Source organism: Gopherus flavomarginatus, chromosome 8, assembly GCF_025201925.1.
Source record: "Gopherus flavomarginatus isolate rGopFla2 chromosome 8, rGopFla2.mat.asm, whole genome shotgun sequence".
NCBI lineage: Eukaryota > Metazoa > Chordata > Testudines > Testudinidae > Gopherus > Gopherus flavomarginatus.
In genome coordinates, this window is record NC_066624.1 from 107,074,113 (window position 1) to 107,097,625 (window position 23,513).

General features: G+C 60.7%; 1 protein-coding gene and 1 long non-coding RNA gene across 2 annotated transcripts in view; both read right to left on the reverse strand.

The window, feature by feature from the left end:
* Window positions 1-3,213: 3,213 nt before the first annotated feature.
* LOC127056466 (uncharacterized) lies at window positions 3,214-5,035 on the reverse strand. Its single transcript, XR_007775821.1, has 2 exons — window positions 4,785-5,035; window positions 3,214-3,764 (listed from the first exon to the last, which is right to left on the reverse strand). It is a non-coding gene; the product is annotated as an uncharacterized LOC127056466 (long non-coding RNA).
* Window positions 5,036-5,053: 18 nt separating this feature from the next.
* EEF1AKMT4 (EEF1A lysine methyltransferase 4) overlaps window positions 5,054-23,513 on the reverse strand; it is a 33,156-nt gene continuing 14,696 nt past the window's right edge. The window contains exons 2-3 of the mRNA XM_050964309.1: window positions 22,862-23,145; window positions 5,054-5,371 (exon numbers count right to left, since the gene is read on the reverse strand). Coding sequence (XP_050820266.1) covers window positions 5,084-5,371; window positions 22,862-23,145 — 572 coding nt within the window. The 3' untranslated portion in view covers window positions 5,054-5,083. The remainder of the gene's footprint in view (window positions 5,372-22,861; window positions 23,146-23,513) is intronic.

Genomic DNA, 23,513 nt, shown 5'->3' on the forward strand with positions numbered 1-23,513 from the left:
GAACCCTTCCCTTTGCTTCTGGATGTTCGAGGTGGCACAGGCATCTACCCCCAGCCTACCCCAATCCTTGCTAACACACCAGGGGCTTGAGCAGTTTGCTTTCCCCCTCGAATCCACCACATGCTACCCAACCTGTTCACTCGCATCGGAGCTTATCCATTTTCATACCTCTTGCCAGCCCCCTAGCAAAGGGGCCCAGTTTCCCAGCAGGCTGGCAGCAGATCAGTTCATGGGCCACCAGAGGGATGGAATTTGATGGAGTCACACCAGGTAACTTGCAGGCATCTGCACTGTGACCCTGTCAGCAAGGAAAGAGTCCAGCCCAGCCCAAACTGTGCTACTGAATCCTGTGGGTCAGGGCCTCAGCTGTTGGAAATCTGCACTGGGCCACTGACCTCAATGGAGTAATGCTGATTTACACCTGCTAAGGAGTTGGCCCTCTGGGGCTGGTCGCTCATGAGATGCCAAATAATTATTTAAAAAAAATAAGTCCATTGGCTGAAAGCCTGGCTTAATCTAAGGGCAGCTGGTGAGCTCTCAGCCCTCCTCGGTCACTCCCAGCCAGGGAGCTGGAAGCATTAGGACATCTCTCTAGATGCTGAAGTCGCAATTCTGGCCAGGGATACCACCACCTGCAGGGAAGAAGTGTCTCACAGGTGGCATAAGCCAGAGGAAGCCGCAAGTGACAGTCCCAGGAAGGGCTCGGTGATCCCAAACAGCTACTGTAGCCCCAGACAGAGAAGTTACGGGTTTTGCATAAGGAACCGCATCATCCAGAACAAACCTCCCCCTTGTCTTTGGAGCAGGTGGCTGTTTCTGGGGCCCTGCGGGCTAGCTGCTCAGAGCATCCTTGGAGAGCAGAGTGAGGCATGCTGGCTGCGGCTGTGGAAACCCAGCTGTGATGGCACCGAGGCTGTTGCTTGGGCTCAAACTGACGTGTGCAATTTGTAACCAGTTAACTCCTGACTGTGCCCATCCTTGGTTCCTGACATAGTGGCCATGGCCTGGCCTTCAAGAGCCCCTGCTCTCCCGCCCGGCAGCTGGCCCATCACACCCCACCCATCACCACAGCCAAGGCCCAGCATTCCACGGCCTCACCCCGCACAAGGCTTTCCGTGTCCCAGGACAGCGAGCGAGAGAGTGGTTCTGACTCACTGTCTGTTTGCCTCCTCGTGGGGCTATCAACCTCTGGTGACACAGGCGGCAGCTCTGGCAGCTGCCAAAGAGCAAAGCCGTCCCTGGGCCCCGCCCATGCCTGAAGGGAGCAGCCAGAACACACTTCTGCACTTGCACAGCCAGGCCCCACGGCTCAGCTGCTGCAGCTCCCGTCACGTTCCGAGTTGCAGAGGCGTTCTCTAGCAAACAGGCAGATGGAGAGAGGCAGGTGCCCCAGCCAGCAAGAGTCTCTGCTTTTGGGGGACCAGGAGCCATTTGCGATTTCACAAGTTCAGTTATTCTGGCATGTTCTCTGCAGGCGATGCTCTTGGCACCTTCAGTCTTACTCTAGTTCCTACCCACCCACAGATCCCTCCCAAAGAGCCAGAACACAAATCAGAGGCAGCCAAACCAGACAGCGGGAGGCCCAGGTGGTGGCAGGAATAGGGGTGTTTGAGCCCAAAGAGGTGTAGTCCAGCTCCCCTCTCATGCCAGCTCCTCCTCTGCCTGCTTTCGCCTTCAGTCCCCTGGGAATGTAACGGGGGACCCATTCTGTCCAATCAGTTAAAGCCTCTTGAATTGCTTTGCTGAATGCTCTTTTTGCTTTTTAAATGCACTTCATGCTGGGATATAGTCCCACCTTGTTCACCTTAGACACGCTCTGGATTTGCCCACACAATAGCTCCTTGGAGCAGGGACCCTCGTCATCGTGTACATACAGCACCAAGCACAAAGGGACCCCAAGACCTGATCATGGCCCACAGATGCTACCAAAATACAAACAACAGAGGCTGCATCAGTGCAAATTTACCCCAAATGCCTCACTACTGTGCTTGGACCAGGAGCTCCTGGGGCTACAGGAGAGTTGGCTCTGCAGGGCTCAGAAAGTCTAAGCTTGGAAGGATCCAGTAAATTAATCTAGTCTCACCTTCTGCACAATACAGGTCAGAGAATGTCAGCGCTACCCTTGTAACAATAATGGGTTGCACCCAACATGAGGCACAAACCCATCACCCTGAGATTACTCATTCTTCTGAGCCCTGCGGTTTGCCAATGATGCAGCCGATGATGCTGTAAATTAGACTCATGGAGTCTTCGATGGAGACAGCTCTTCACTTGGAACCGCACTGAGATCCCCAAATCGCCCCGGTGAACTTTCCAGAGCGAATTGGCGAACTTCAGGAAAAACGGTTCCCCCCAGCCACCCCTTGCTTGCACGGTGACCATGCCCATTCCATATGGATTCTACACAAGCCTTGCAGACCACATGGGAAAGAATCAACCCAATTAACTTCAACTGCTCCCAAAGTGGCAGCTGAAAAGTGAAATGCATTTTCCACTCATTCTATCCGCACAGATAAATCTAGGTCAGGAGCAACATTAAAGATTTCATGCACACAAATTTTATGCAGAGCTAATATAAACACTGGGCAACATAATAGTTTTTCTCAGACACGTGTGGGCGGAGAGGGACTTGTAGCCAATCTGGTGCCGCAGCTCCGACTCAGCGGCTGCAGCATCTCCAAGGAGCTGAAAAGGTGTGTGCATACAGGGAGCCAGCCAGATGACTAACAAGGAGAGTGCTGACATTTACAAGCTCCCACATACATGTGGCAAGTGAGTCTGCTGCACAGAGACAGCCCAAAGCAGCAGGACTGATCCGTAGGCCCCCGCCAGCCGAGGGAGAGCAGCACAAGAGTGAAGAAAGCTAACTCCACAGAGTGGCATGAGGGATCCCTGGGGAGAACTTGGGACTGAGCAAAGGCAGGGGTCAGACCTACTTTAACCTCAGGGTGTTGTTTGTGGGAGGGTTCCCATCAATGCAGAAGGAGCTGATGCACTCAAGGACTGAACTACCCTGGAAACCTGTATGTGTCACACAGTGACACTGAATGATATTCTGCGGGTGAAGGGGCAACCTGGAGGCCAGGGCAAATGCACAGGAGGATGGGGGTGGTTCTCAGCCATGCCTACCCAGCCATGCTTGATGCTGTAGTGCAGGTGGCGCAGGCCCCACTGGGGGAGTCCTACTGTAAACCTCATGCTGAGGTTTTTACCACCATGTCACTGCGCCCTGCTCAGATTCCTGCAGCCCCAGGACATGCTAGGAATGGCACCTGTGCTACTGCAGCAGTGGGAAAGCACGGCAGCCTCAGGGCAGAGGGAGCCTTGGGAAGAGATGGGGAAGCCAGCAATTGACATGGTGGAAGTGGAATCTTCTTCCCAACCCAGGAGACAGGGGCTCATGCAAGGCCCAGGCTGACCGGACAAGGAGGGCGAATTCCCTTCCTAGCCGTGGAGCAAGCAGTTATGCCAGGGAAAGGGCTGGGTTCTCTACGCTGGGGCACAGGGCCAAAGCCCAGAACTGAAGCAACACTGGGCAGAATTCACCCTCTCCCCACAAGAGGCAGCCAGCTGGACCAAGTAACTATGAGTCCTGAATCCCAGGGCCTGAGCCCCTGGTGACTTCAGTATCGTGGCTTCTTCCAGCCCAGGAGCTGGCTTCACTCCAGAAACCGGCAGCAGTAGGTTGTCATGTCCCATCTGTCCCTGACTGTGCATGGTATAACCAGCCTCTCCCCCTCCTCCGCTACTCCTGGCCACATGGCCTAGGAAAACAACAGGGCAAACATTTCAATCCAATTCAAGGGCTAACCCCTCCCCCAACCCCAGCAAGGCCACAGGTTTCCTTGCCCGGGGAGCTGCACAAAGAGCCTTTGAGCAGGGCAGAGCTCCCCAGGGAGCTGGGAATCCTGCCCCTTTCTCGCTGGCATAATGCTTCCTAATCATGCGAGCACGGAAGCTGGATTAGAGCGATTTGCTTGTGGCGGATGCTGAAATCCCTCCCTTTTCCTCTGCACTGCCGCGAAATCTACATGAGAGCGCGCGAGGCCGGCACCTTTCCCCTCACCCCACCCAAGATGGATGGAGGGAATTAATATGATTCAGGGATTCTCTGGCAGCTTCATTACCAGCCACAAAGACCAGCGAGCTGGGGGCAGGGAGGGAGAGCGCTGGGAGCTGAGTCAACCTGAGCCTCCCCACACAAGTGCCCGTTGCCAGCTCTTCCCCGGTTCCGCCTGGCCTGCCCCTGGCTCCCTGCAGAACTGCAGCAGGTTTCGGGTGTTGCTCACATCCAGCCCCACAGAGCGTGCACACCGCAATGGGCTGGCGGTGCTACAGCAAGCTTTCCCAGTCCTCACTCCACTCCTCTCCCGCTGGGCTCTGCAGCCAGATGTGAGGCGCTCCCTGTGTCACCCCCACGGCTGGGGCTGGAGGGACAGGCTGCAGCCACCCTGCTATGGAGGGGCAGGGGGGAGCAGAGCTGTACACACAACAGTCCCCCAAGGCAGCCTGACCCCCGTGGCCGCTTGGACCTGTAGTCTAATATGGAGATGTACCTATCTCATAGAGCTGGAGGGGACCTTGACAGGTCATCTAGTCCAGTCTGGTCCCTGAAAAGATTCCACTCCAATCCCTAAATAGCCCCCTTAAGGATTGAACTCACAACCCTGGGTTTAGCAGGCCAATGCTCAAACCACTGAACTATCCCTCCTCTTCACAGGCCAGACCTTCATGGGGCAGGGGGTGTCTGGGGTCCTGGGACAAGGTGGCCCTTGAGAACATACCCACATGCAGAAACCTTGAGATTGACAGCACCAGGATGAGGGGCTGAGCTAGGGGACTAGAGAGAAACCGACTTTATTGAGCTGGCTGCAAAGCACCGTTCCCTTTGGTCTCACAGCGCCCGGGTGCCTGGCAGGATAGGCTGGGCTCCTGTTGCCAGCCACAGGCAAGGCACTGGATTAGAAGAGCTCACTGTCACCCAGCCCCATGAATCTGGGACTGGCTGCTGGCACCGGCTGGTTAGACCCCCATGTCGGCTGGAGAACTCCTTGCTGCTACAACAGTGGCAGGCCCTTCCCGCTCACAGCTCAATAGCACTGAGATAATCCTCGCTGTCCAAGGCCTGGAGGAAGCTGGGCGGGCGGGCGGGGCAGGCCAGCTCGTGGAGTCTCTGCCCCAGCACCAAGTCGGCAGGGGACAGCTCCTGGCCCTTGCACATAACGTAGAGGAAGTAGTGGAAGTCACTGCCGTAGGTGGCATGACGCAGGGACCAGCCATAGGCGGGCTGGGCATAATGGCGCTTGCGGAAGTGCGGCTGGGCGAAGGTGATGGAGATGAAACGGCCTCCCGGCCGCAAGACTCTGCTGACCTGTGAGGAAAAGGTTCAAGGGGACAAGGTCAAGGCCCCCCCTGCACTGTGCCAGGCTCCCCTCCCAGGCAGGAACCTCTCCAAATCCAGGGAACCCTTCCCCTCCCCTCTCCACAAGTGCATCCCTCCAACCCGCCGGCTGCTCCAGGAGTGTGCAGAAAAGGGGTCACCTCTCATCTTGCTACAGATCTCAGGAAGGGGGAGCTGATCCCCAGTTTCAGGGCATCTGCTGCTGACCACAAGGGTCAGGAAAGAATTTCCTCCACGCCACCACCAGCAGAGTGCAGTTGGGCACCAAAGGGTGAAGCAGTGGCTGGACCCCACCCCAAAAGGGGGGGTGTGTGTTATGAGATCTAGCAGATTCCAGCCTGTGCTATCCTTGGCCATCTTCTGCTGCTGCCTACTGCCTGCTGCTTGAGCTGGCAACTGTTGCCATCAGCCCTGGCTCCTCTTGCTGCCGAGACCATGCTTGGCCTCCTCCACCTTCTCTGCACCCCTCCAGAGGCCCGACCCCCTCCCTGCTCACATGGCAAAGGCTCACTGCAGGGATGATGATTTTATCCAACAGCACAGAAGATGCAGCAAGAGCACTGGCCAGGCTTGGGGCTGCAGCCCACTAGGGGCCCCAGGTGCAACTGCCATGACCGAGTGGGGGGAGATCTCCTTTGTCTTTTCTCAGGACTCTTGTGCATGCCCAGCACAGAGGAGGGCAGAGCTGCCCCACCCCCACAGGCAGCAAAACCCCATGCCGCTCCCCCCTCCCCAAGGCAACAGCCCCAGGATCCACGCTCCCCCCACCCCAAAGCGGTTGTTTGTGCAGAGTGCCCCACATCCCAGCCTCCCACTGTGCTCGCCCCACCAGAACATTCCTGAGCTGCGCTAGGAAACACAGTGTCCAAGGTACGGGGTGTTTGAAGCAGAGAGGACTTGACCCTTTTAATCATCATTTTCTCCTCACTGGAACTAAGCTCCTGCTAATAGGATGGAAAAGAACATCAATTTCCTTGCTTGGCTTTATCCAATGTCAAAGGCATTTACGGCCAGCGCTGGCGTGCTCAGCATGCTAACAGCACTGCTTGGTATGAGCAGCCTCCCTGCACTCCGAAACACAGCTACTCCCAGTGCAGCCTGATGGGGAGGGCATAGCGCAGAGCCGGGAACTCCCCCGCACTCGGCTGCCTGGGCCCCTGACAGATTGGGACCGACCGCCCTTCAGCTCCCATGACTCACTCTTAGCCAAAGGGCTATGGAGCCAGGGAGCTGCTGCTGCTGCTGAATGCTGGGGGTGGGGGGGGGGGTTCTGCAGCATGCAGGCAGGGGAGGGCCCGCTCACACAGGGTAGGGTGGGATCCCTGTGGCAGCGTAAAAGCAATACAGGGGACGGTATTTCCCGCAGACACCATTTGTCCATCATTTGATGCGGAGAGGAATCCAGAGCTGGTGCCACAGGCAACGCAGGGGCTGAAAATGCAGCTGCTGGGCATCCTCTCATCAGAGAGGGGGGAGGCCAAGGTTGAGCCCTGGGAGATAGAGCTAATCAGGGCCCATTCAGGATGCTCACAGCATTGTAGGGCAGGAGAAGGGCCAGCCCTGCACTTCCCAGGTTGGTGCTACGACAGATTTTGCAACCACATGACATAGCTTTGGGGACCATGTGATATTAGGTTGATGTACCACAGTGGGCCAGGAACTGCATGCAACTCCAGGGGCAGGGTTCCCACAGCTCCACCAGGAATGAAAAACAGATGGGGATGATTAAGGTGAATCACTCAGGTTATAAACACCTGTGGAGAGGTCCATTCCTACCCCCACCCCACCCCCAGATGGAGGCTGACATGTGCTGGTTCAGACTGGGTCCCCACAGAGCAACAGACAAGGAAAGAGCTGAGGAGATAAATAGGCTGCATTTAAACCGACTCAAGGGTTTCGTTTTGATTCAGCAAATAGACAGGGACCTTCTGTCCCCGGGGAGCCCCAACCTCTCTGGAAGGTTGGGGAGATTTTGACTTACCAGGGCCCCATAAGATTGATGGGTGACCTCACCCAAGCGTCAGACCACGGCAAAGCACTTTCATTGGTTTTAGGAGGGTTTTTACGCAAGAATAAAAGTGCTTGTTCAGAAGAGCCAGGGGTAACTTGTAACTGCTGGCAACACACTGCTCACAGCCCTGGGAGAGGAAGCAAGCCCAGGGATTAGCCTTTAGGCAGAGCGGCTTGCTGGGGACACTGCAGCGTACGGCACAGAGCTGTGCAGCCGTAAACCCCTGTCCCCCCCCTCAGAAGGGAGTGGAACACAGGTCCCTGCCTGTCCCCATCAGAAAACACAGGTCCAGAGACAACTGATGACTGGAGACCTGAGAGGTGGCTGGAAATTCCTGGAGAAGACCAAGGAGGGTAGGGGCAGAAGGGAATGCTGGTGCAGTTACCTTAAAACCCATGACAGGTGCTACTGGCCAGCACAGTCATTAGATCTAGCAACACAAGTGAGCACTCTGGTCCCACTCGCTCAGCTGCAGTGGCCTTCCCTAGCACTCGGGCCCATGGGCCCAGGCACTGTTCCCAGCAATGCCCCTGTGAAAGCATGGAGCCCCCTTTCTACACTTGGCCAGCCCTGTGAACCTCAAAGGCTTAAACAGCATCAGCCCCTCGTCCAGAGGGTCCCCTCAGCTGGGCCGAGAGAGGGGGCCAGGCTGCATGGCTTCGGGTTGATGGGGCACACAAGACCCTACCTTTCCTACTCACATGGTGCAGAGGGAGGTTTTGCAGGGAAGTTAATTCTGCATCCTCCCCTTCAATGTAAGCAGCTGCCCCTAGCTGATGCCCAGAGACCCAGCCCCTCACTCCTGAATGAGGTTCTCTCTTGATGGATAGGAGGCCCCTCTTTGGGGCTAGCAGCCTCAGAACTAGGGCAAGTGGCGAGAGCCCCCATCTCCTCTCAGCGGAGAGAGAGTCCATAACCCAACACTCGGGACACAGACAGGATGCTACAGGGAGACACTGCTTCCCTGGCCAACCTGCACCCAGCAACCTGCTCCTCCTTCCTTGTGTGAGACGGGCCATGAAAAGCCCCTGGGCAGATGCTGGAGGCCAGCCCCACTCATTCAAGGCTGCAGATCACATGCACAGAATGATCAGGCAAGAGATCCCCCTTCCATTTCTCATCCCAGCAGCTAGAGAGGGGGAGGGGGCAATAGGATGTTTAAATTACCTGCCCTAAATGGGCCCCAGAAGCAGAAAGGCACAAACCCCAAGGGACACAGTCTGGGGCACTCGGTGAGGGAAAGGAGTCTGCACATAGCTAGGGCTCTGGAAGATGACGTATACATAAGCTGCACTGACGAACTCCCACCCCCTGCACACCAATCCCCCTTAGATGGAGGGCAAAAAGCCCAGATTCCAGCAGGGGTAACAGGAGGCAAGGGAGGGTGCATGCATTGATGTCAGGCCACTCCGGAGAGCTGCACGGGCTCAGAACTAAGCTGGAGAAGGTTCAGGGGCCTGAGCTCAATTCTCTGCACTGGTGACCGGAGGGCCGCGCCCTTTGACTCATGCTCAGCGCCGCGCAGGGCAGCTCCAGGGACTCAGCAGGACCCCACGTCGCCTTCACTGCCTACTCCAAGAGAGCTGGAGTCAGGATTCTTGTTCCTCAGGAGCCTGGGGTGGCTGCATAGACCACATGTCTCCACAGGGAATGTCCCTACTCCAGGCACTGGGGGCCCTGAGCAGGGAGCCTGGCCTAGCAAGGCATGCACCATCCAGAATGCGGCCAGGGTGAGGAGCCCAACTGGGGCAAACCCAGGACACGGCCCAGCAGCTGGGAACCAGAGCCGACCAAGCCCCGTAAGCCACCTGGGCCTGAACCCACAGAGCTGCAGAGAATAACCAGACAACGGAAGAGCTAATCACAGCCCTTGCTCCTCCATTTCCCTGCCCAGGGGCAGTGGGGCCTGCCAGTCCCTATGCCCTAACCCCGTGAACTGCCCGGAAGGGTTCCTGTTCTGCAGAAGGGCTGGAGTGCCAGGAGCCAGCCGCTTCTGACTTCACCCCGGCCAGCAAACAGTCATGCTCAGCCAGCAGGACCTGAACTGCCTGAGAGCCAGTGTGACCACACTCCCAGAACCAGCTCCGACCCAGCTCCAGGGCATGGGGCTAGGAGAATCTGCCCCTGAAGCCACACCTGGGACTCCTGCTCCCAGACACATCCCACCTAATCCTGCTCAGCGGAGGGTGGAAATGGAGCTGTGAGAGCCCCAGTCTGCATGAGGCAGAGTTTCTGAGGCAGGTCTGGGTGCTGCTGGTCACTGCCACCAGCCTGTCCCCCCCATCCCCTAATTCCTGCTCTGTGGCAATGACAGGGGGTTAGCCGCCGACAGAAGGAAGAATCGGTGTCAAAGAGCCTGCTCCCGGGTGACAGGGATTCGCAGGGTGCTGCAAGGTATGTTACAGAGCTTAGCAGAGGAGACAAGAATCACGAGCAAGGAGGAGACCTGCGGGAGAACAGCCCCTACCTGGGTCAGGGCTCTCACCCCATATTTCTGCCATGGGCGAGCTCCTCAACCCAGGGGGAAAAACACTGATGATGCACCAGCCTGCCAGGCAGTAGCCTGTCCTCAGCAGTTCCTCCAGCACAGCCAGCTGGGGCCAGCGCCCCGGTGCCATCACTCAATCGCAGGATGTGGTAAGCTGGCCCGGAGGGTTTACAGCCACCAAGGGTCAGCGCAGAGAGCCAGGGTCTCTCCCCTGAGCCAGCTGTCAGCCAGCTGAGCGGGACGCAGCACATCCAGAGGGTGGGAAAAGCAGCCCCCTGCCCAGGCTGGTGAACTGCCAAGTAGGGAGGAGTGAAGTCAGCCCAAGGCCGAGCACACAGACCTGTGTGATCAGAGGGGCTGGGATGGGATAGGAGAGCAGGTGAAAGGATATTACCGTGATGAGAGGGGCCACAGCTGGGAATCCACAGTGGGGAAATGGGGTATAACTGGGCCAGTGCTGGGATGAACTGGGGGGAGGGGGAGTGGAGGCAGCTGGGGAGAGAGAAGAGCAACGGAAGAGGAAATTTGCAGAACATCTTCTGTCTGCCCAGGTCCAACAAGGGCAGGACAGCCAAGCGCTCAGCATGGGGCAGGGCTCCAGAGCATGAGAGGCCCCCAGCTGGGGCTCAGGCACTGCTGACAGAGCAGCAACAACCAAGGAAAGGCGAGAGGTGCTTAGAGGCAGCCTGCCTAAAGACACGGGAGGAACCACTCGGGGCTGCAGCAGGAGCTACCATAGATTCAAGGCTACAAGCCCCAATCTCCAGCTCCTACACTGCTTTTTAGAGCGACAACCGCCAGCCTGGCCCACTTGCCCGGGTGCCTCCGGAGCTGAGAGCTCGAGCTGCTGCCCCGCTGGGGGCTGCAACAGGCTCAGCTCCTCTGTGGAGCAGACAGAAGGGGACACAACACACGCTCACCAGTGGGTCCTCCTCGCTTCAGAAGGTCCTTCCCAGGCCTCTGAGCCCCACAGTGGGTCAGCATCCAGCAAGTTACACTGCAACCGCCAGACTCGATCAGCCCAGGGGCCTGGCTAGTCTGATCTTCTGCCTCCAAGAGGGGCAGGAAATGTCTGGCCCAGATCCCCCAAGGTATTTAGGCACCAAACTCGCACTGAAATCCATGGGAGTTTGGTGCCTAAATACCTTTGGGGACCTGGGCCCCTGCGCTTTCCCTGTTAAAATCCAGCAGCACCACCACCATTTACAGAGCTGCAGTCTGGTGCAAAAGTCATTATAGTGGGCTTCCAGCACCAGGCCAAAATCTTCCCCTGTCAGGCTGCTACAGCTGTTTCCTCAATACCCAGACCTGCCAGGGGGCGGGGCAGGAGGGAGGGGTGGTGGATCCCTGCTGAGAGCAGACCGGCTGAGGAAGGGAGGGTCTGGGCCCATCACACACCAGGTGGGATCTGTCTCCTGCTGTGAAATCTCCAGTGAAGAGAGGACTAATGGCTGTTGCTAAGAAACGACTTCACAGAACTTTATCCACCAGTAGCGGCTGCGGAGCGGCTCTGGGGAGATGGGCAGGAGAAGCAGCATCTGCTTCCAAGTGGCCCCCAGGCTCCCTCGCCGCCTCCTACTAGCGCAGCAGGATGTGATCACTCCCTAGCGCAACTCACAGGGGCCGCTGGGTGCTCCAGTTACATCCTCCTCCTGCACTGCCCCTGCCCCCACAATCTCAACCCAGTGCCCCCTCTTCCAGCCCTGGGTCCCAATGCCCCTCAATCTCTACCCACAGCCCCACAACTATTCCAGCCCTAGGCTTCCCACACAGCTAGCTCTGCCAATTCTTCTCTTGTTTGGGGGTCTGTCCCCTCCTCCCACTCCCCCCCACCAGCGGGGAGCTGGTGCCCCGGGGACCCTCACACATCATGGGCTCCGAATGTAGGGCCCAGGGTCCACAGATCTGCCGCTAGCCAGGTGGCTTCTGCAATGGGAATGCAAAGAGGGAAGGCACTGCCTGGGAGAGGAGTATTGGGTGAAGGGCTCAAGAGCCCCTGTGCATGGGCAGGGGAGGCATGAAACTCCACGTGCTCTGGTGAGCACCGAGGTCTGTACATGTTCACGGATGTGTGCGTTGACGTGTTTCATATACAGCCTGCCAAGTCGCACCTGTGCAGGTCTGCGCTCCCCCCACAGCCATCGCCATGCGTGTTCACACAGCACCAGGGTGCCATGTGGCTGTGCACATGCACACATCCCCCATGTTCACTGGGAAGGGCTGGGGCGGCCGCTCATAATCTTGTTACAGCGAGAGCCCAGCGCTGCTCCCTAAGAGGATTGGAGCTGCCAGTTGGACAGTCATGAGAGAGATACTGCTGAGAATCAAGCAGAGGCTGACATAATACGGGTTTCCAGGTCATCAGTCCAGCCACAGCAGCACCAGCCATCCCTGCCACATTGGGTCTGCCTAGAGGGTGGGTAGTGCCCCCTAGCCAGCACTTCAGTGTCCACAAATCCAACAGGCCAGGGAGAGGAGCAGACGGATTCGGATCCTTCCTCTCATAATAGGGGAGGGAGGAGGAAAGCAACCATGCACTGACAGCGCCGCGCCAGCCCTGCCTGCTGCCCTCCAGCCCTAAACCCCTTCACTAGGGCAAGAGAGTTGGGGGCGAGGGCTGTGAATCAGGGAGGAGTTTGCAATCGGACATGGCTGTAAAAGGGCCAGTGGGATTGGAGGCAGCGCATGCCCAGACCTCCTGTGCAGGAGCAGAGGGGACTGGCTCTCCCTACACTGCTGCAGGGAGACACCCCCTAGGCTGCTAAGCCCAGCTCTGCCCCCCACCCCAGAGCCATCCTGTCTCAGAGCAGGGTGTACAAAGCCCCCGTCTCCAGCCACCCCACCTCGAACGTTGCTTCGCCCAGTTCTAAGCCAGAGAGTATGCAGGGAGTTCAGAGCCTCGCGGGGCCGGAGGGACCGAGGTCGGCATGAAGGTTACAAGAGCTTAACTTGGTTGACTGACAGCTGCAGGCAGCACCACCAGCCCCAACCTCCACCCAGGCCTCCCTGGGAAGCCAGCATTGCCGCCAGCCATGGTGAGTGGGAGCAGAGATGGGCACAGATCAGAGCACGGCTTAGCTGGCAGGGACCATCACCTGTGTGACTCCCACTGCCCTTAGTACCAGGGGGCAGCCCCAGCCCCATGGCAAGTCACTCAGGGCTGATAGGGAAACAGTCTGCAGGCAAGTGAAGGCTAAACCAGAGGGCAAGGGATTATTCAGGGCCAATGGAGAAGCTAAAGCATCTGGATGGACAGGGAGCCCCATGGTTTGAAATAATCAGACCAGATTGGGCTGGAGAAAGACAGTCTGCCCCAGGGAAAGGGGCTAGGTGAGAGCCTCCTGCTTCCAGCAACTCCCTGCCCAAGCACACTTCCCAGGATTCCCAGGGGGGTGGGGAGAGTTTGCAGGATCCTCTCATCACAAATCAGAGAACTGGCTGGGGGTAGATGAGGGGGCCAGATGGTGCCCCTGGAAAACCCCTTTGCTTAGCAACAGGGGTGCCCCAAGTCTTCCCTCCCCACACCTAGCCATCATGCAGGTGACTGCTGCTGCCTCTAGGGCAGGTGGGGTAGGGAGCATCACACTCATAAAGCTCCATGGTCACCCCATCTCTCCCACCCCCTTGGCTCCCCTCTTCCTGAACGACACATGGGAGCCAGCAGGGGGAGAGGGGATGGGACACAGGCTCCCTCCATGTCACGCCCCACATGGTTAGCCACAGCCAGGCAGTGATTACATGGGGGAGAGCAGGGAAAAGCCCCAGGACAAGGGTGGGTTGGAGAGAGCACGGGGCTGTTTCAAGCTGAGCAGAAGGCCAGGCTCTTTCCCAATCCCTCTGGTCCAGGGCGAGTCACCCAGGGGAGCCCTGGGCACTGAGCAAGTTCCCCATTCAGGTAGCCTCACTGAGCAGACCTGGACATGGCACAGCAAGACATCCCGGAGCAGAACGGGTTGGAGGGGGGAGATCCTGGCCCATGAGGAACCCAGCCTAGGGAGAGAGAGAAACCAGGGAAAGTAAAAGGCCAAGCAGAGGAGGAGAGCAGGCGAGGGGCAGATGTCCCATCCCAGGGGGCAGCTATCCCCAGTGCCCCATGCTGGGGAGTGGAATCAGCTTCCTGCTGTTGCAGCCACATCTCCCTATAGCACCAATTAATACTAGGCTGGAGGCATCACCCGTCCCCATGGTAACACCAGTGCCCAGTCAATACAGACAAGGGTTTCCACAGGCAACCAGGAGAACAAGCCAGGCAGATCTCCCTCTGCAAGGGGGGTCTCCAGCTAACACCATTGATCGAAGTGCAGGAATCAAACGGGGTGGGGATGGGATCTGGCTTCTAATACTGCCCATTTCTGTGCCTAGTCCCCAGGTTCACTTGATTCAGGAGGAAGAACTCAGGTGGTCCAATGACAGTGGGGCAGGGTTGCTCAGGGTCCAACCCCTCTTGCCATCCCCTCAGCCTAGAGGACCATGATCACTCCCACCCCCGAGCAATGCAGCACAGTTAAAACAGGAGGAATCCCACTCAGTCCCACCCCCAGGCAAGGGAGAAGCCGTGCAAGCATTTTAGCTGGTGTGGCTCCAGAGGTCTCAATCAAAGGGACCAGCCCTTCCCTAGGGGACGATTCCCAGCCAGATCCATCCCCTACTGGGGAAAGCTGGGGCTCTCAGCCCTTCACTGAATCATCTGCATTACAACAGCATGTGGGAAATTTTTTAAGGAAAAAAAAGAGTGTGTAAGACTTAGGCTTGATCTACACTTAAAGCTTTAAGCATGGCCTAGCCAGGTTGGTTAGAGGAGTGAAAAAGCCACAGCCCCGACCGCCGCAGCAATGCCAACCCAACCCGTGAAGATGCAGCCCTGCCGATAGAAGAATTAGCTAATAACATTCAGAGAAGTGGTGTTCCTATATGGGTGGAAAAACTCCTGTCAGTGTACACTGGGTCTACACTAGAGGCTAGGCCAGGACCCTCCGCAGGCAAGCCGCCAAAGGCAGCCTGCCTGCCATGCTTGGGGTGGCAAAAAGCCTAGAGCTGCCCCGGCTAGGCCAACATAAACTCTGTAGTGTAGACACTGCCTCATTTTACCCACGCTGTCTGGAAACCTGGTAGGGCTGAAAGAGTTAATCTCGGTAGGCAAGAGGCATGGCTGGGTTGTTGGTTCTAATGAACGATCAGAGACTGTCAAGGCATGGATGCAATTGCCTGGGAGAGTCAATGGAAAGCCCAGGACCAGACAGGAACTTGTAAGGATTGGCTGCTAGGGGGAAGCAAGACGTGCAGACCCGTCCTGAGTAACTGGAAACAGAAGATGAAGGTGTTCAGAGTGAGTGTAAGAATTGGCTACCAGTGAGGGAAAGACGAGATGCTGGATGCTTTGGGCTACAGAGGTAGGTAATGCTGCAGCAAGGTAAAGCTTACATGCATGGCCTAACCTCAGGACCCTACACGCTGTATTCCAGCTGACTAAGAAATATTTCGGTGTGTTGTGAAAGCGCCATTTTGCAAAGAGAAAGAACATCTGTGCATTGCATTGCTGCCAAAGAAGTAAAGTCCTGCTGCACAATGAGACACAGGGATGCTTTAGCCTGTGTGCCAGTATCATAAGAACGTAAGAACGGCCCCACTGGGTCAGACCAAAGGTCCATCTAGCCCAGTATCCTGTCTTCTGACCGTGGTCAATGCCAGGTTCCCCAGACGGAATGAACAGAACAGGGAATCACCAAGTGATACATCCCCTGTCGCCCATTCCCAGCTTCTGGCAAACACAGGCTAAGGACACCATCCCTGTCCATCCTGTCTAATAGCCACTGATGGACTTTTCCTCCATGATTGGGGTAGTGAGGCTGTGGGGCTGACTTTCATAAGAAGTGCTGGCTGAGGGCCTAGAGCTATATGGGCTGCCCTCCCGGAAAGGTCAGAGGCACACTAACCCTATGGATCAGTGACACACGCAGATGTCCCAACTGAGAGCAGGGACCCACGGTGCTGGGCGCTGCACAGACAGCGAGAGACCATTCCTGAGCCAGAGAATTTACAGCCTCATTGGACAACAGGTGGGAGGGGAAGTGACTTGCCCAGGGTCAGACAGCAGGGCCGAGGTGGGAAGAGAATCCAGGTCTCCGGAGCCCCAGTGCAAGGCCCCCTATGCCAGACCTTCCCTGGGAGGAGATTCCATAGCCAGCTCCATCTTCCTGACAGGCAGTTCCCCTGACACACAACCGGAGCTTCCCCCTGGCTCTTGCTCCCCCACAAGGCAGGGTGAAGCCAAGCTCTCATCACCTGCACTAACAGCCAGGCAGGGACCTGCTGCCCCCATGGCCACTGCCAGCTTCCCAGGCTAGCGCTGGCCCAAACACAACAAAGGGTGAGCCACTGAAACGATGTGCAGGCAACAGGCTCTGCGGCCACATCACCATGGCAACCCTGATGAGTCACTGTACTGGGGAGGAACAGGGGAGAGGAATTTCACACCCTTAACAGACCCAAAACCGCAGAGTTAACTCTTTCCAAGGAGCCAGTCCCAGCCACAGGGCCACGTCCTGCCCCAGTCCCAATCTGCAGCCCCCCCAGCTCTGCCGGTGCTCCTCTGTGCCACTCTGCAGCCCCCGCTGCCATCCCTGCCCTGGGCTCCCCCCCCCCAGCTCTGCCGGTGCCCCTCTGTGCCAATCTGCAGCCCCCGCTGCCATCCCTGCCCTGGGCTCCCCCCCCCAGCTCTGCCGGTGCTCCTCTGTGCCAATCTGCAGCCCCCGCTGCCATCCCTGCCCTGGGCTCCTCCCCCCCACCCAGCTCTGCCGGTGCCCCTCTGTGCCACTCTGCAGCCCCCTCTGCTATCCCTGCCCTGGGCTCTCCCCCCTCAGCTCTGCCGGTGCCCCTCTGTGCCAATCTGCAGCCCCCGCTGCCATCCCAGCCCTGGGCTCCCCCCCACCCAGCTCTGCCGGTGCCCCTCTGTGCCAATCTGCAGCCCCCTCTGCTATCCCTGCCCTGGGCTCTCCCCACCCAGCTCTGCCGGTGCCCCTCTGTGCCAATCTGCAGCCCCCTCTGCCATCCCAGCCCTGGGCTCCCCCCCTCAGTTCTGCCGGTGCCCCTCTGTGCCAATCTGCAGCCCCCCCTGCCATCCCAGCCTTGGGCTCCCCCCCCCAGCTCTGCCGGTGCCCCTCTGTGCCAATCTGCAGCCCCCGCTGCCATCCCAGCCCTGGGCTCCCCCCCCACCCAGCTCTGCCGGTGCCCCTCTGTGCCAATCTCCAGCTCCCTCTGCCATCCCTGCCCTGGGCTCCCCCCCCACCCAGCTCTGCCGGTGCCCCTCTGTGCCAATCTGCAGCCTCCTCTGCTATCCCTGCCCTGGGCTCTCCCCCCCCAGCTCTGCCGGTGCCCCTCTGTGTCAATCTGCACCCCCTCTGCCATCCCAGCCCTGGGCTCCCCCCCTCAGTTCTGCCGGTGCCCCTCTGTGCCAATCTGCAGCCCCCCCTGCCATCCCAGCCTTGGGCTCCCCCCCCCAGCTCTGCCGGTGCCCCTCTGTGCCAATCTGCAGCCCCCGCTGCCATCCCAGCCCTGGGCTCCCCCCCCACCCAGCTCTGCCGGTGCCCCTCTGTGCCAATCTCCAGCTCCCTCTGCCATCCCTGCCCTGGGCTCCCCCCCCCCAGCTCTGCCAGTGCCCCTCTGTGTCAATCTGCAGCCCCCGCTGCAATCCCAGCCCTGGGCTCCCCCCCCTCAGCTCTGCTGGTGCCCCTCTGTGCCAATCTGCAGCCCCCGCTGCCATCCCTGCCCTGGGCTCCCCCCCGCAGCTCTGCCGGTGCCCCTCTGTGCCAATCTGCAGCTCCCCCTGCCATCCCAGCCCTGGGCTCCCCCCCCACCCAGCTCTGCCGGTGCCCCTCTGTGCCAATCTGCAGCTCCCCCTGCCATCCCTGCCCTGGGCTCCCCCCCCACCCAGCTCTGCCGGTGCCCCTCTGTGCCAATCTGCAGCCCCCCCTGCCATCCCAGCCCTGGGCTCCCCCCCCACCCAGCTCTGCCGGTGCCCCTCTGTGCCAATCTGCAGCTCCCCCTGCCATCCCAGCCCTGGGCTCCCCCCCCACCCAGCTCTGCCGGTGCCCCTCTGTGTCAATCTGCAGCTCCCTCTGCCATCCCTGCCCTGGGCTCTCCCCCCCCCAGCTCTGCCGGTGCTCCTCTGTGCCACTCTGCAGCCCCCGCTGCCATCCCAGCCCTGGGCTCCCCCCCACAGCTCTGCCGGTGCCCCTCTGTGCCACTCTGCAGCCCCCGCTGCCATCCCAGCCCTGGGCTCCCCCCCACAGCTCTGCCGGTGCCCCTCTGTGCCAATCTGCAGCCCCCGCTGCCATCCCAGCCCTGGGCTCCCCCCCCACCCAGCTCTGCCGGTGCCCCTCTGTGCCAATCTGCAGCTCCCTCTGCCATCCCAGCCCTGGGCTCCTCCCCCCCACCCAGCTCTGCCGGTGCCCCTCTGTGCCAATCTGCAGCTCCCCCTGCCATCCCAGCCCTGGGCTCCCCCCCCACCCAGCTCTGCCAGTGCCCCTCTGTGCCAATCTGCAGCCCCTGCTGCCATCCCTGCCCTGGGCTCTCCCCCCCCCAGCTCTACCGGTGCCCCTCTGTGCCACTCTGCAGCCCCTGCTGCCATCCCAGCCCTGGGCTCCCCCCTACCCAGCTCTGCCGGTGCCCCTCTGTGTCAATCTGCAGCTCCCTCTGCCACCCCTGCCCTGGGCTCCCCCCCCTCAGCTCTGCCGGTGCCCCTCTGTGCCAATCTGCAGCTCCCTCTGCCATCCCTGCCCTGGGCTCTCCCCCCCCCAGCTCTGCCAGTGCTCCTCTGTGCCACTCTGCAGCCCCCGCTGCCATCCCAGCCCTGGGCTCCCCCCCACAGCTCTGCCGGTGCCCCTCTGTTCCACTCTGCAGCCCCCGCTGCCATCCCAGCCCTGGGCTCCCCCCCACAGCTCTGCCGGTGCCCCTCTGTGCCAATCTGCAGCCCCCGCTGCCATCCCAGCCCTGGGCTCCCCCCCCACCCAGCTCTGCCGGTGCCCCTCTGTGCCAATCTGCAGCTCCCTCTGCCATCCCAGCCCTGGGCTCCTCCCCCCCACCCAGCTCTGCCGGTGCCCCTCTGTGCCAATCTGCAGCTCCCCCTGCCATCCCAGCCCTGGGCTCCCCCCCCACCCAGCTCTGCCAGTGCCCCTCTGTGCCAATCTGCAGCCCCTGCTGCCATCCCTGCCCTGGGCTCTCCCCCCCCCAGCTCTACCGGTGCCCCTCTGTGCCACTCTGCAGCCCCTGCTGCCATCCCAGCCCTGGGCTCCCCCCTACCCAGCTCTGCCGGTGCCCCTCTGTGTCAATCTGCAGCTCCCTCTGCCACCCCTGCCCTGGGCTCCCCCCCCTCAGCTCTGCCGGTGCCCCTCTGTGCCAATCTGCAGCCCCCGCTGCCATCCCTGCCCTGGGCTCCCCCCCGCAGCTCTGCCGGTGCCCCTCTGTGCCAATCTGCAGCCCCCGCTGCCATCCCAGCCCTGGGCTCCCCCCCACAGCTCTGCCGGTGCCCCTCTGTGCCAATCTGCAGCTCCCCCTGCCATCCCAGCCCTGGGCTCCCCCCCCACCCAGCTCTGCCGGTGCCCCTCTGTGCCAATCTGCAGCTCCCCCTGCCATCCCTGCCCTGGGCTCCCCCCCCACCCAGCTCTGCCGGTGCCCCTCTGTGCCAATCTGCAGCCCCCCCTGCCATCCCAGCCCTGGGCTCCCCCCCCACCCAGCTCTGCCGGTGCCCCTCTGTGCCAATCTGCAGCTCCCCCTGCCATCCCAGCCCTGGGCTCCCCCCCCACCCAGCTCTGCCGGTGCCCCTCTGTGTCAATCTGCAGCTCCCTCTGCCATCCCTGCCCTGGGCTCTCCCCCCCCCCAGCTCTGCCAGTGCTCCTCTGTGCCACTCTGCAGCCCCCGCTGCCATCCCAGCCCTGGGCTCCCCCCCACAGCTCTGCCGGTGCCCCTCTGTGCCACTCTGCAGCCCCCGCTGCCATCCCAGCCCTGGGCTCCCCCCCACAGCTCTGCCGGTGCCCCTCTGTGCCAATCTGCAGCCCCCGCTGCCATCCCAGCCCTGGGCTCCCCCCCCACCCAGCTCTGCCGGTGCCCCTCTGTGCCAATCTGCAGCTCCCTCTGCCATCCCAGCCCTGGGCTCCTCCCCCCCACCCAGCTCTGCCGGTGCCCCTCTGTGCCAATCTGCAGCTCCCCCTGCCATCCCAGCCCTGGGCTCCCCCCCCACCCAGCTCTGCCGGTGCCCCTCTCTGCCAATCTGCAGCTCCCTCTGCCATCCCTGCCCTGGGCTCCCCCCCACCCAGCTCTGCCAGTGCCCCTCTGTGCCAATCTGCAGCCCCTGCTGCCATCCCTGCCCTGGGCTCTCCCCCCCCCAGCTCTACCGGTGCCCCTCTGTGCCACTCTGCAGCCCCTGCTGCCATCCCAGCCCTGGGCTCCCCCCTACCCAGCTCTGCCGGTGCCCCTCTGTGTCAATCTGCAGCTCCCCCTGCCATCCCTGCCCTGGGCTCTCCCCCCCCCAGCTCTGCCGGTGCCCCTCTGTGCCAATCTGCAGCTCCCCCTGCCATCTCAGCCCTGGGCTCCTCCCCCCCACCCAGCTCTGCCAGTGCCCCTCTGTGCCAATCTGCAGCCCCCTCTACCATCCCTGCCCTGGGCTCTCCCCCCCCCAGCTCTGCCGGTGCCCCTCTGTGCCACTCTGCAGCCCCTGCTGCCATCCCAGCCCTGGGCTCCCCCCTACCCAGCTCTGCCGGTGCCCCTCTGTGCCAATCTGCAGCTCCCCCTGCCATCCCAGCCCTGGGCTCCCCCCCCCCAGCTCTGCCGGTGCCCCTTTGTGTCAATCTGCAGCTCCCCCTGCCACCCCTGCCCTGGGCTCTCCCCCCCAGCTCTGCCGGTGCCCCTCTGTGCCAATCTGCAGCTCCCCCTGCCATCCCAGCCCTGGGCTCCTCCCCCCGACCCAGCTCTGCCGGTGCCCCTCTGTGCCAATCTGCAGCTCCCCCTGCCATCCCAGCCCTGGGCTCCTCCCCCACCCAGCTCTGCCAGTGCCCCTCTGTGCCAATCTTCAGCCCCTGCTGCCATCCCTGCCCTGGGCTCTCCCCCCCCCAGCTCTGCCGGTGCCCCTCTGTGCCACTCTGCAGCCCCCGCTGCCATCCCAGCCCTGGGCTCCCCCACCCAGCTCTGCCGGTGCCCCTCTGTGCCAATCTGCAGCTCCCTCTGCCATCCCTGCCCTGGGCTCCCCCCCACCCAGCTCTGCCGGTGCCCCTCTGTGTCAATCTGCAGCTCCCCCTGCCATCCCTGCCCTGGGCTCTCCCCCCCCCAGCTCTGCCGGTGCCCCTCTGTGCCAATCTGCAGCTCCCCCTGCCATCCCAGCCCTGGGCTCCTCCCCCCCACCCACCTCTGCCGGTGCCCCTCTGTGCCAATCTGCAGCTCCCCCTGCCATTCCTGCCCTGGGCTCCTCCCCCCGACCCAGCTCTGCCGGTGCCCCTCTGTGCCAATCTGCAGCTCCCCCTGCCATCCCAGCCCTGGGCTCCTCCCCCCGACCCAGCTCTGCCGGTGCCCCTCTGTGCCAATCTGCAGCTCCCTCTGCCATCCCAGCCCTGGGCTCCTCCCCCCGACCCAGCTCTGCCGGTGCCCCTCTGTGCCAATCTGCAGCCCCCTCTACCATCCCTGCCCTGGGCTCTCCCCCCCCCAGCTCTGCCGGTGCCCCTCTGTGCCAATCTGCAGCTCCCCCTGCCATCCCAGCCCTGGGCTCCCCCCCACCCAGCTCTGCCGGTGCCCCTCTGTGCCAATCTGCAGCTCCCCCTGCCATCCCAGCCCTGGGCTCCCCCCCCACCCAGCTCTGCCGGTGCCCCTCTGTGCCAATCTGCAGCTCCCTCTGCCATCCCTGCCCTGGGCTGCCCCCTCGCCCAGCTCTGCCGGTGCCCCTCTGTGCCAATCTGCAGCCCCCTCTGCTATCCCTGCCCTGGGCTCCCCCCCACCCAGCTCTGCCAGTGCCCCTCTGTGCCAATCTGCAGCCCCCTCTGCCATACCTGCCCTGGGCTCCCAGCTCTACTGAAGCCACTCAATCTCGACCCACAGTTCCTCCCCACCTGCTTTTGCCATCCTGGTGTTGTCTTCAGACATGCCCATCCGGCAGTTTTGTGGACCAACATCCCTGCCCTGCCAAAACCAGCCATCTCTGAAAGACCAGCAAGGAACACAAGAGCATCTCCCCTCCCCAACCTCAGGACACAGCCCTGGGGCAGAGCAAGATCACCAGTGGCCAGAGGTCACTGGGCCAAGCCACGGACACTGTATTCTCTCCAGTGTCTCACTGTTCAGCAGTTCCCAGGAGTTCTGCAGGAGGAGGGGGAATGGCTGGGATGTGCCCCGGTAGCTGGGGGAGATGCTGGTAGTGGAAGAGCTCCATATGGAGGGCGTGGGTGGGGAGGAGCCACTAGCACTCCGATTTGGGGAGAGGCAGCTCCCCCAGACCCATAGATGAGAGCATAGAATTGAGCCAAGACCTGATCCCAATGCCGCTTGGCTCCCACCTGGACAAGGGCCAAGGGCTGGGCTGGGCCGAGTCAACTCTGCCCCTGGCTTTGGAGCAGTCAGGCAGCCGGGGCCGTTCTCCTGTGGGTGGAAGGGATGCTCAGTCCCAGCTTTGTCACACATTCACATTGCGTGTCCACCACGCCTGGCAAGCTTTAACACATGGGCCCCTTCACAGCCAAGCCTTTCCCAGCAAGCCTGGTGGAGCTGCTGTCTGGAGACAGGGCCTTGCCCTTCGAGGGCACCTGATTGCCCATTCCGACCGAGGCCAGCCATTACCGCCAGATGCTTGCACGAGCAGGTGTCAAGGTGTCAGCACTGGGGATATGAGCCCACATCCCAGCTGGGCCCAAGTCTAGTCCTACGCTGCCCTGACTGCAGTAAGAGGATCAGAGCCTCTAACGACCTCGGAGTCCTGCCCACTCACCTCCTTCAGCACCTGGTCCAGCAGCGCTATGGTCTCTGGCGACACGTTCCAGGGGTCCATCTCTGCCACCATCATGGAATCCAGCATGCCCTTCTCCAGAACCACATCGAAGGTGCCGTCTGCGAAGGCCAAGTCCCGAGCGTCCATCACCACCCACTGCAGGCCCTGGCACCGGGCGTAGCGGGCTCGCATGCCCGCGATGCACACCGGAGAGTAGTCAATGCTGGTAACATCCGTGTAGCCAAGCTGGAACAGGTCGGAGCTCAGGGAACTGTTTCCACAGCCTGCAAAAAGGAGGATGGCCAGGTTAGAGCCGGCCAAGGCAGATGCCCAGTTGAGAGTAAACCAATGCAGATGGGTCCATGAACTGCAGGAGTGGTTCTGTGGCCCCAAGAAGAGCCCTGGGTGTTTCACAGCTGGGGAGCAGGAGCCGGCTGCCCCAGCCAGCTCAGTTGGCTGTTAACTCTGGAACCTACAGAAGACTATTCAAATGTCAGTGTTAACTGTTTCAGTGCCAGTCATTTTAGCAGCAAGATCCAGCTGATGCACTTTTCCCACTGTAAGTGGATGCAGGGGCAGATCCTCAGGCAAAGGGGCTGCCATTTGCTGCGGTGCTAACCTAGGAGCTCAAGCCTTGGTCATACACATTATC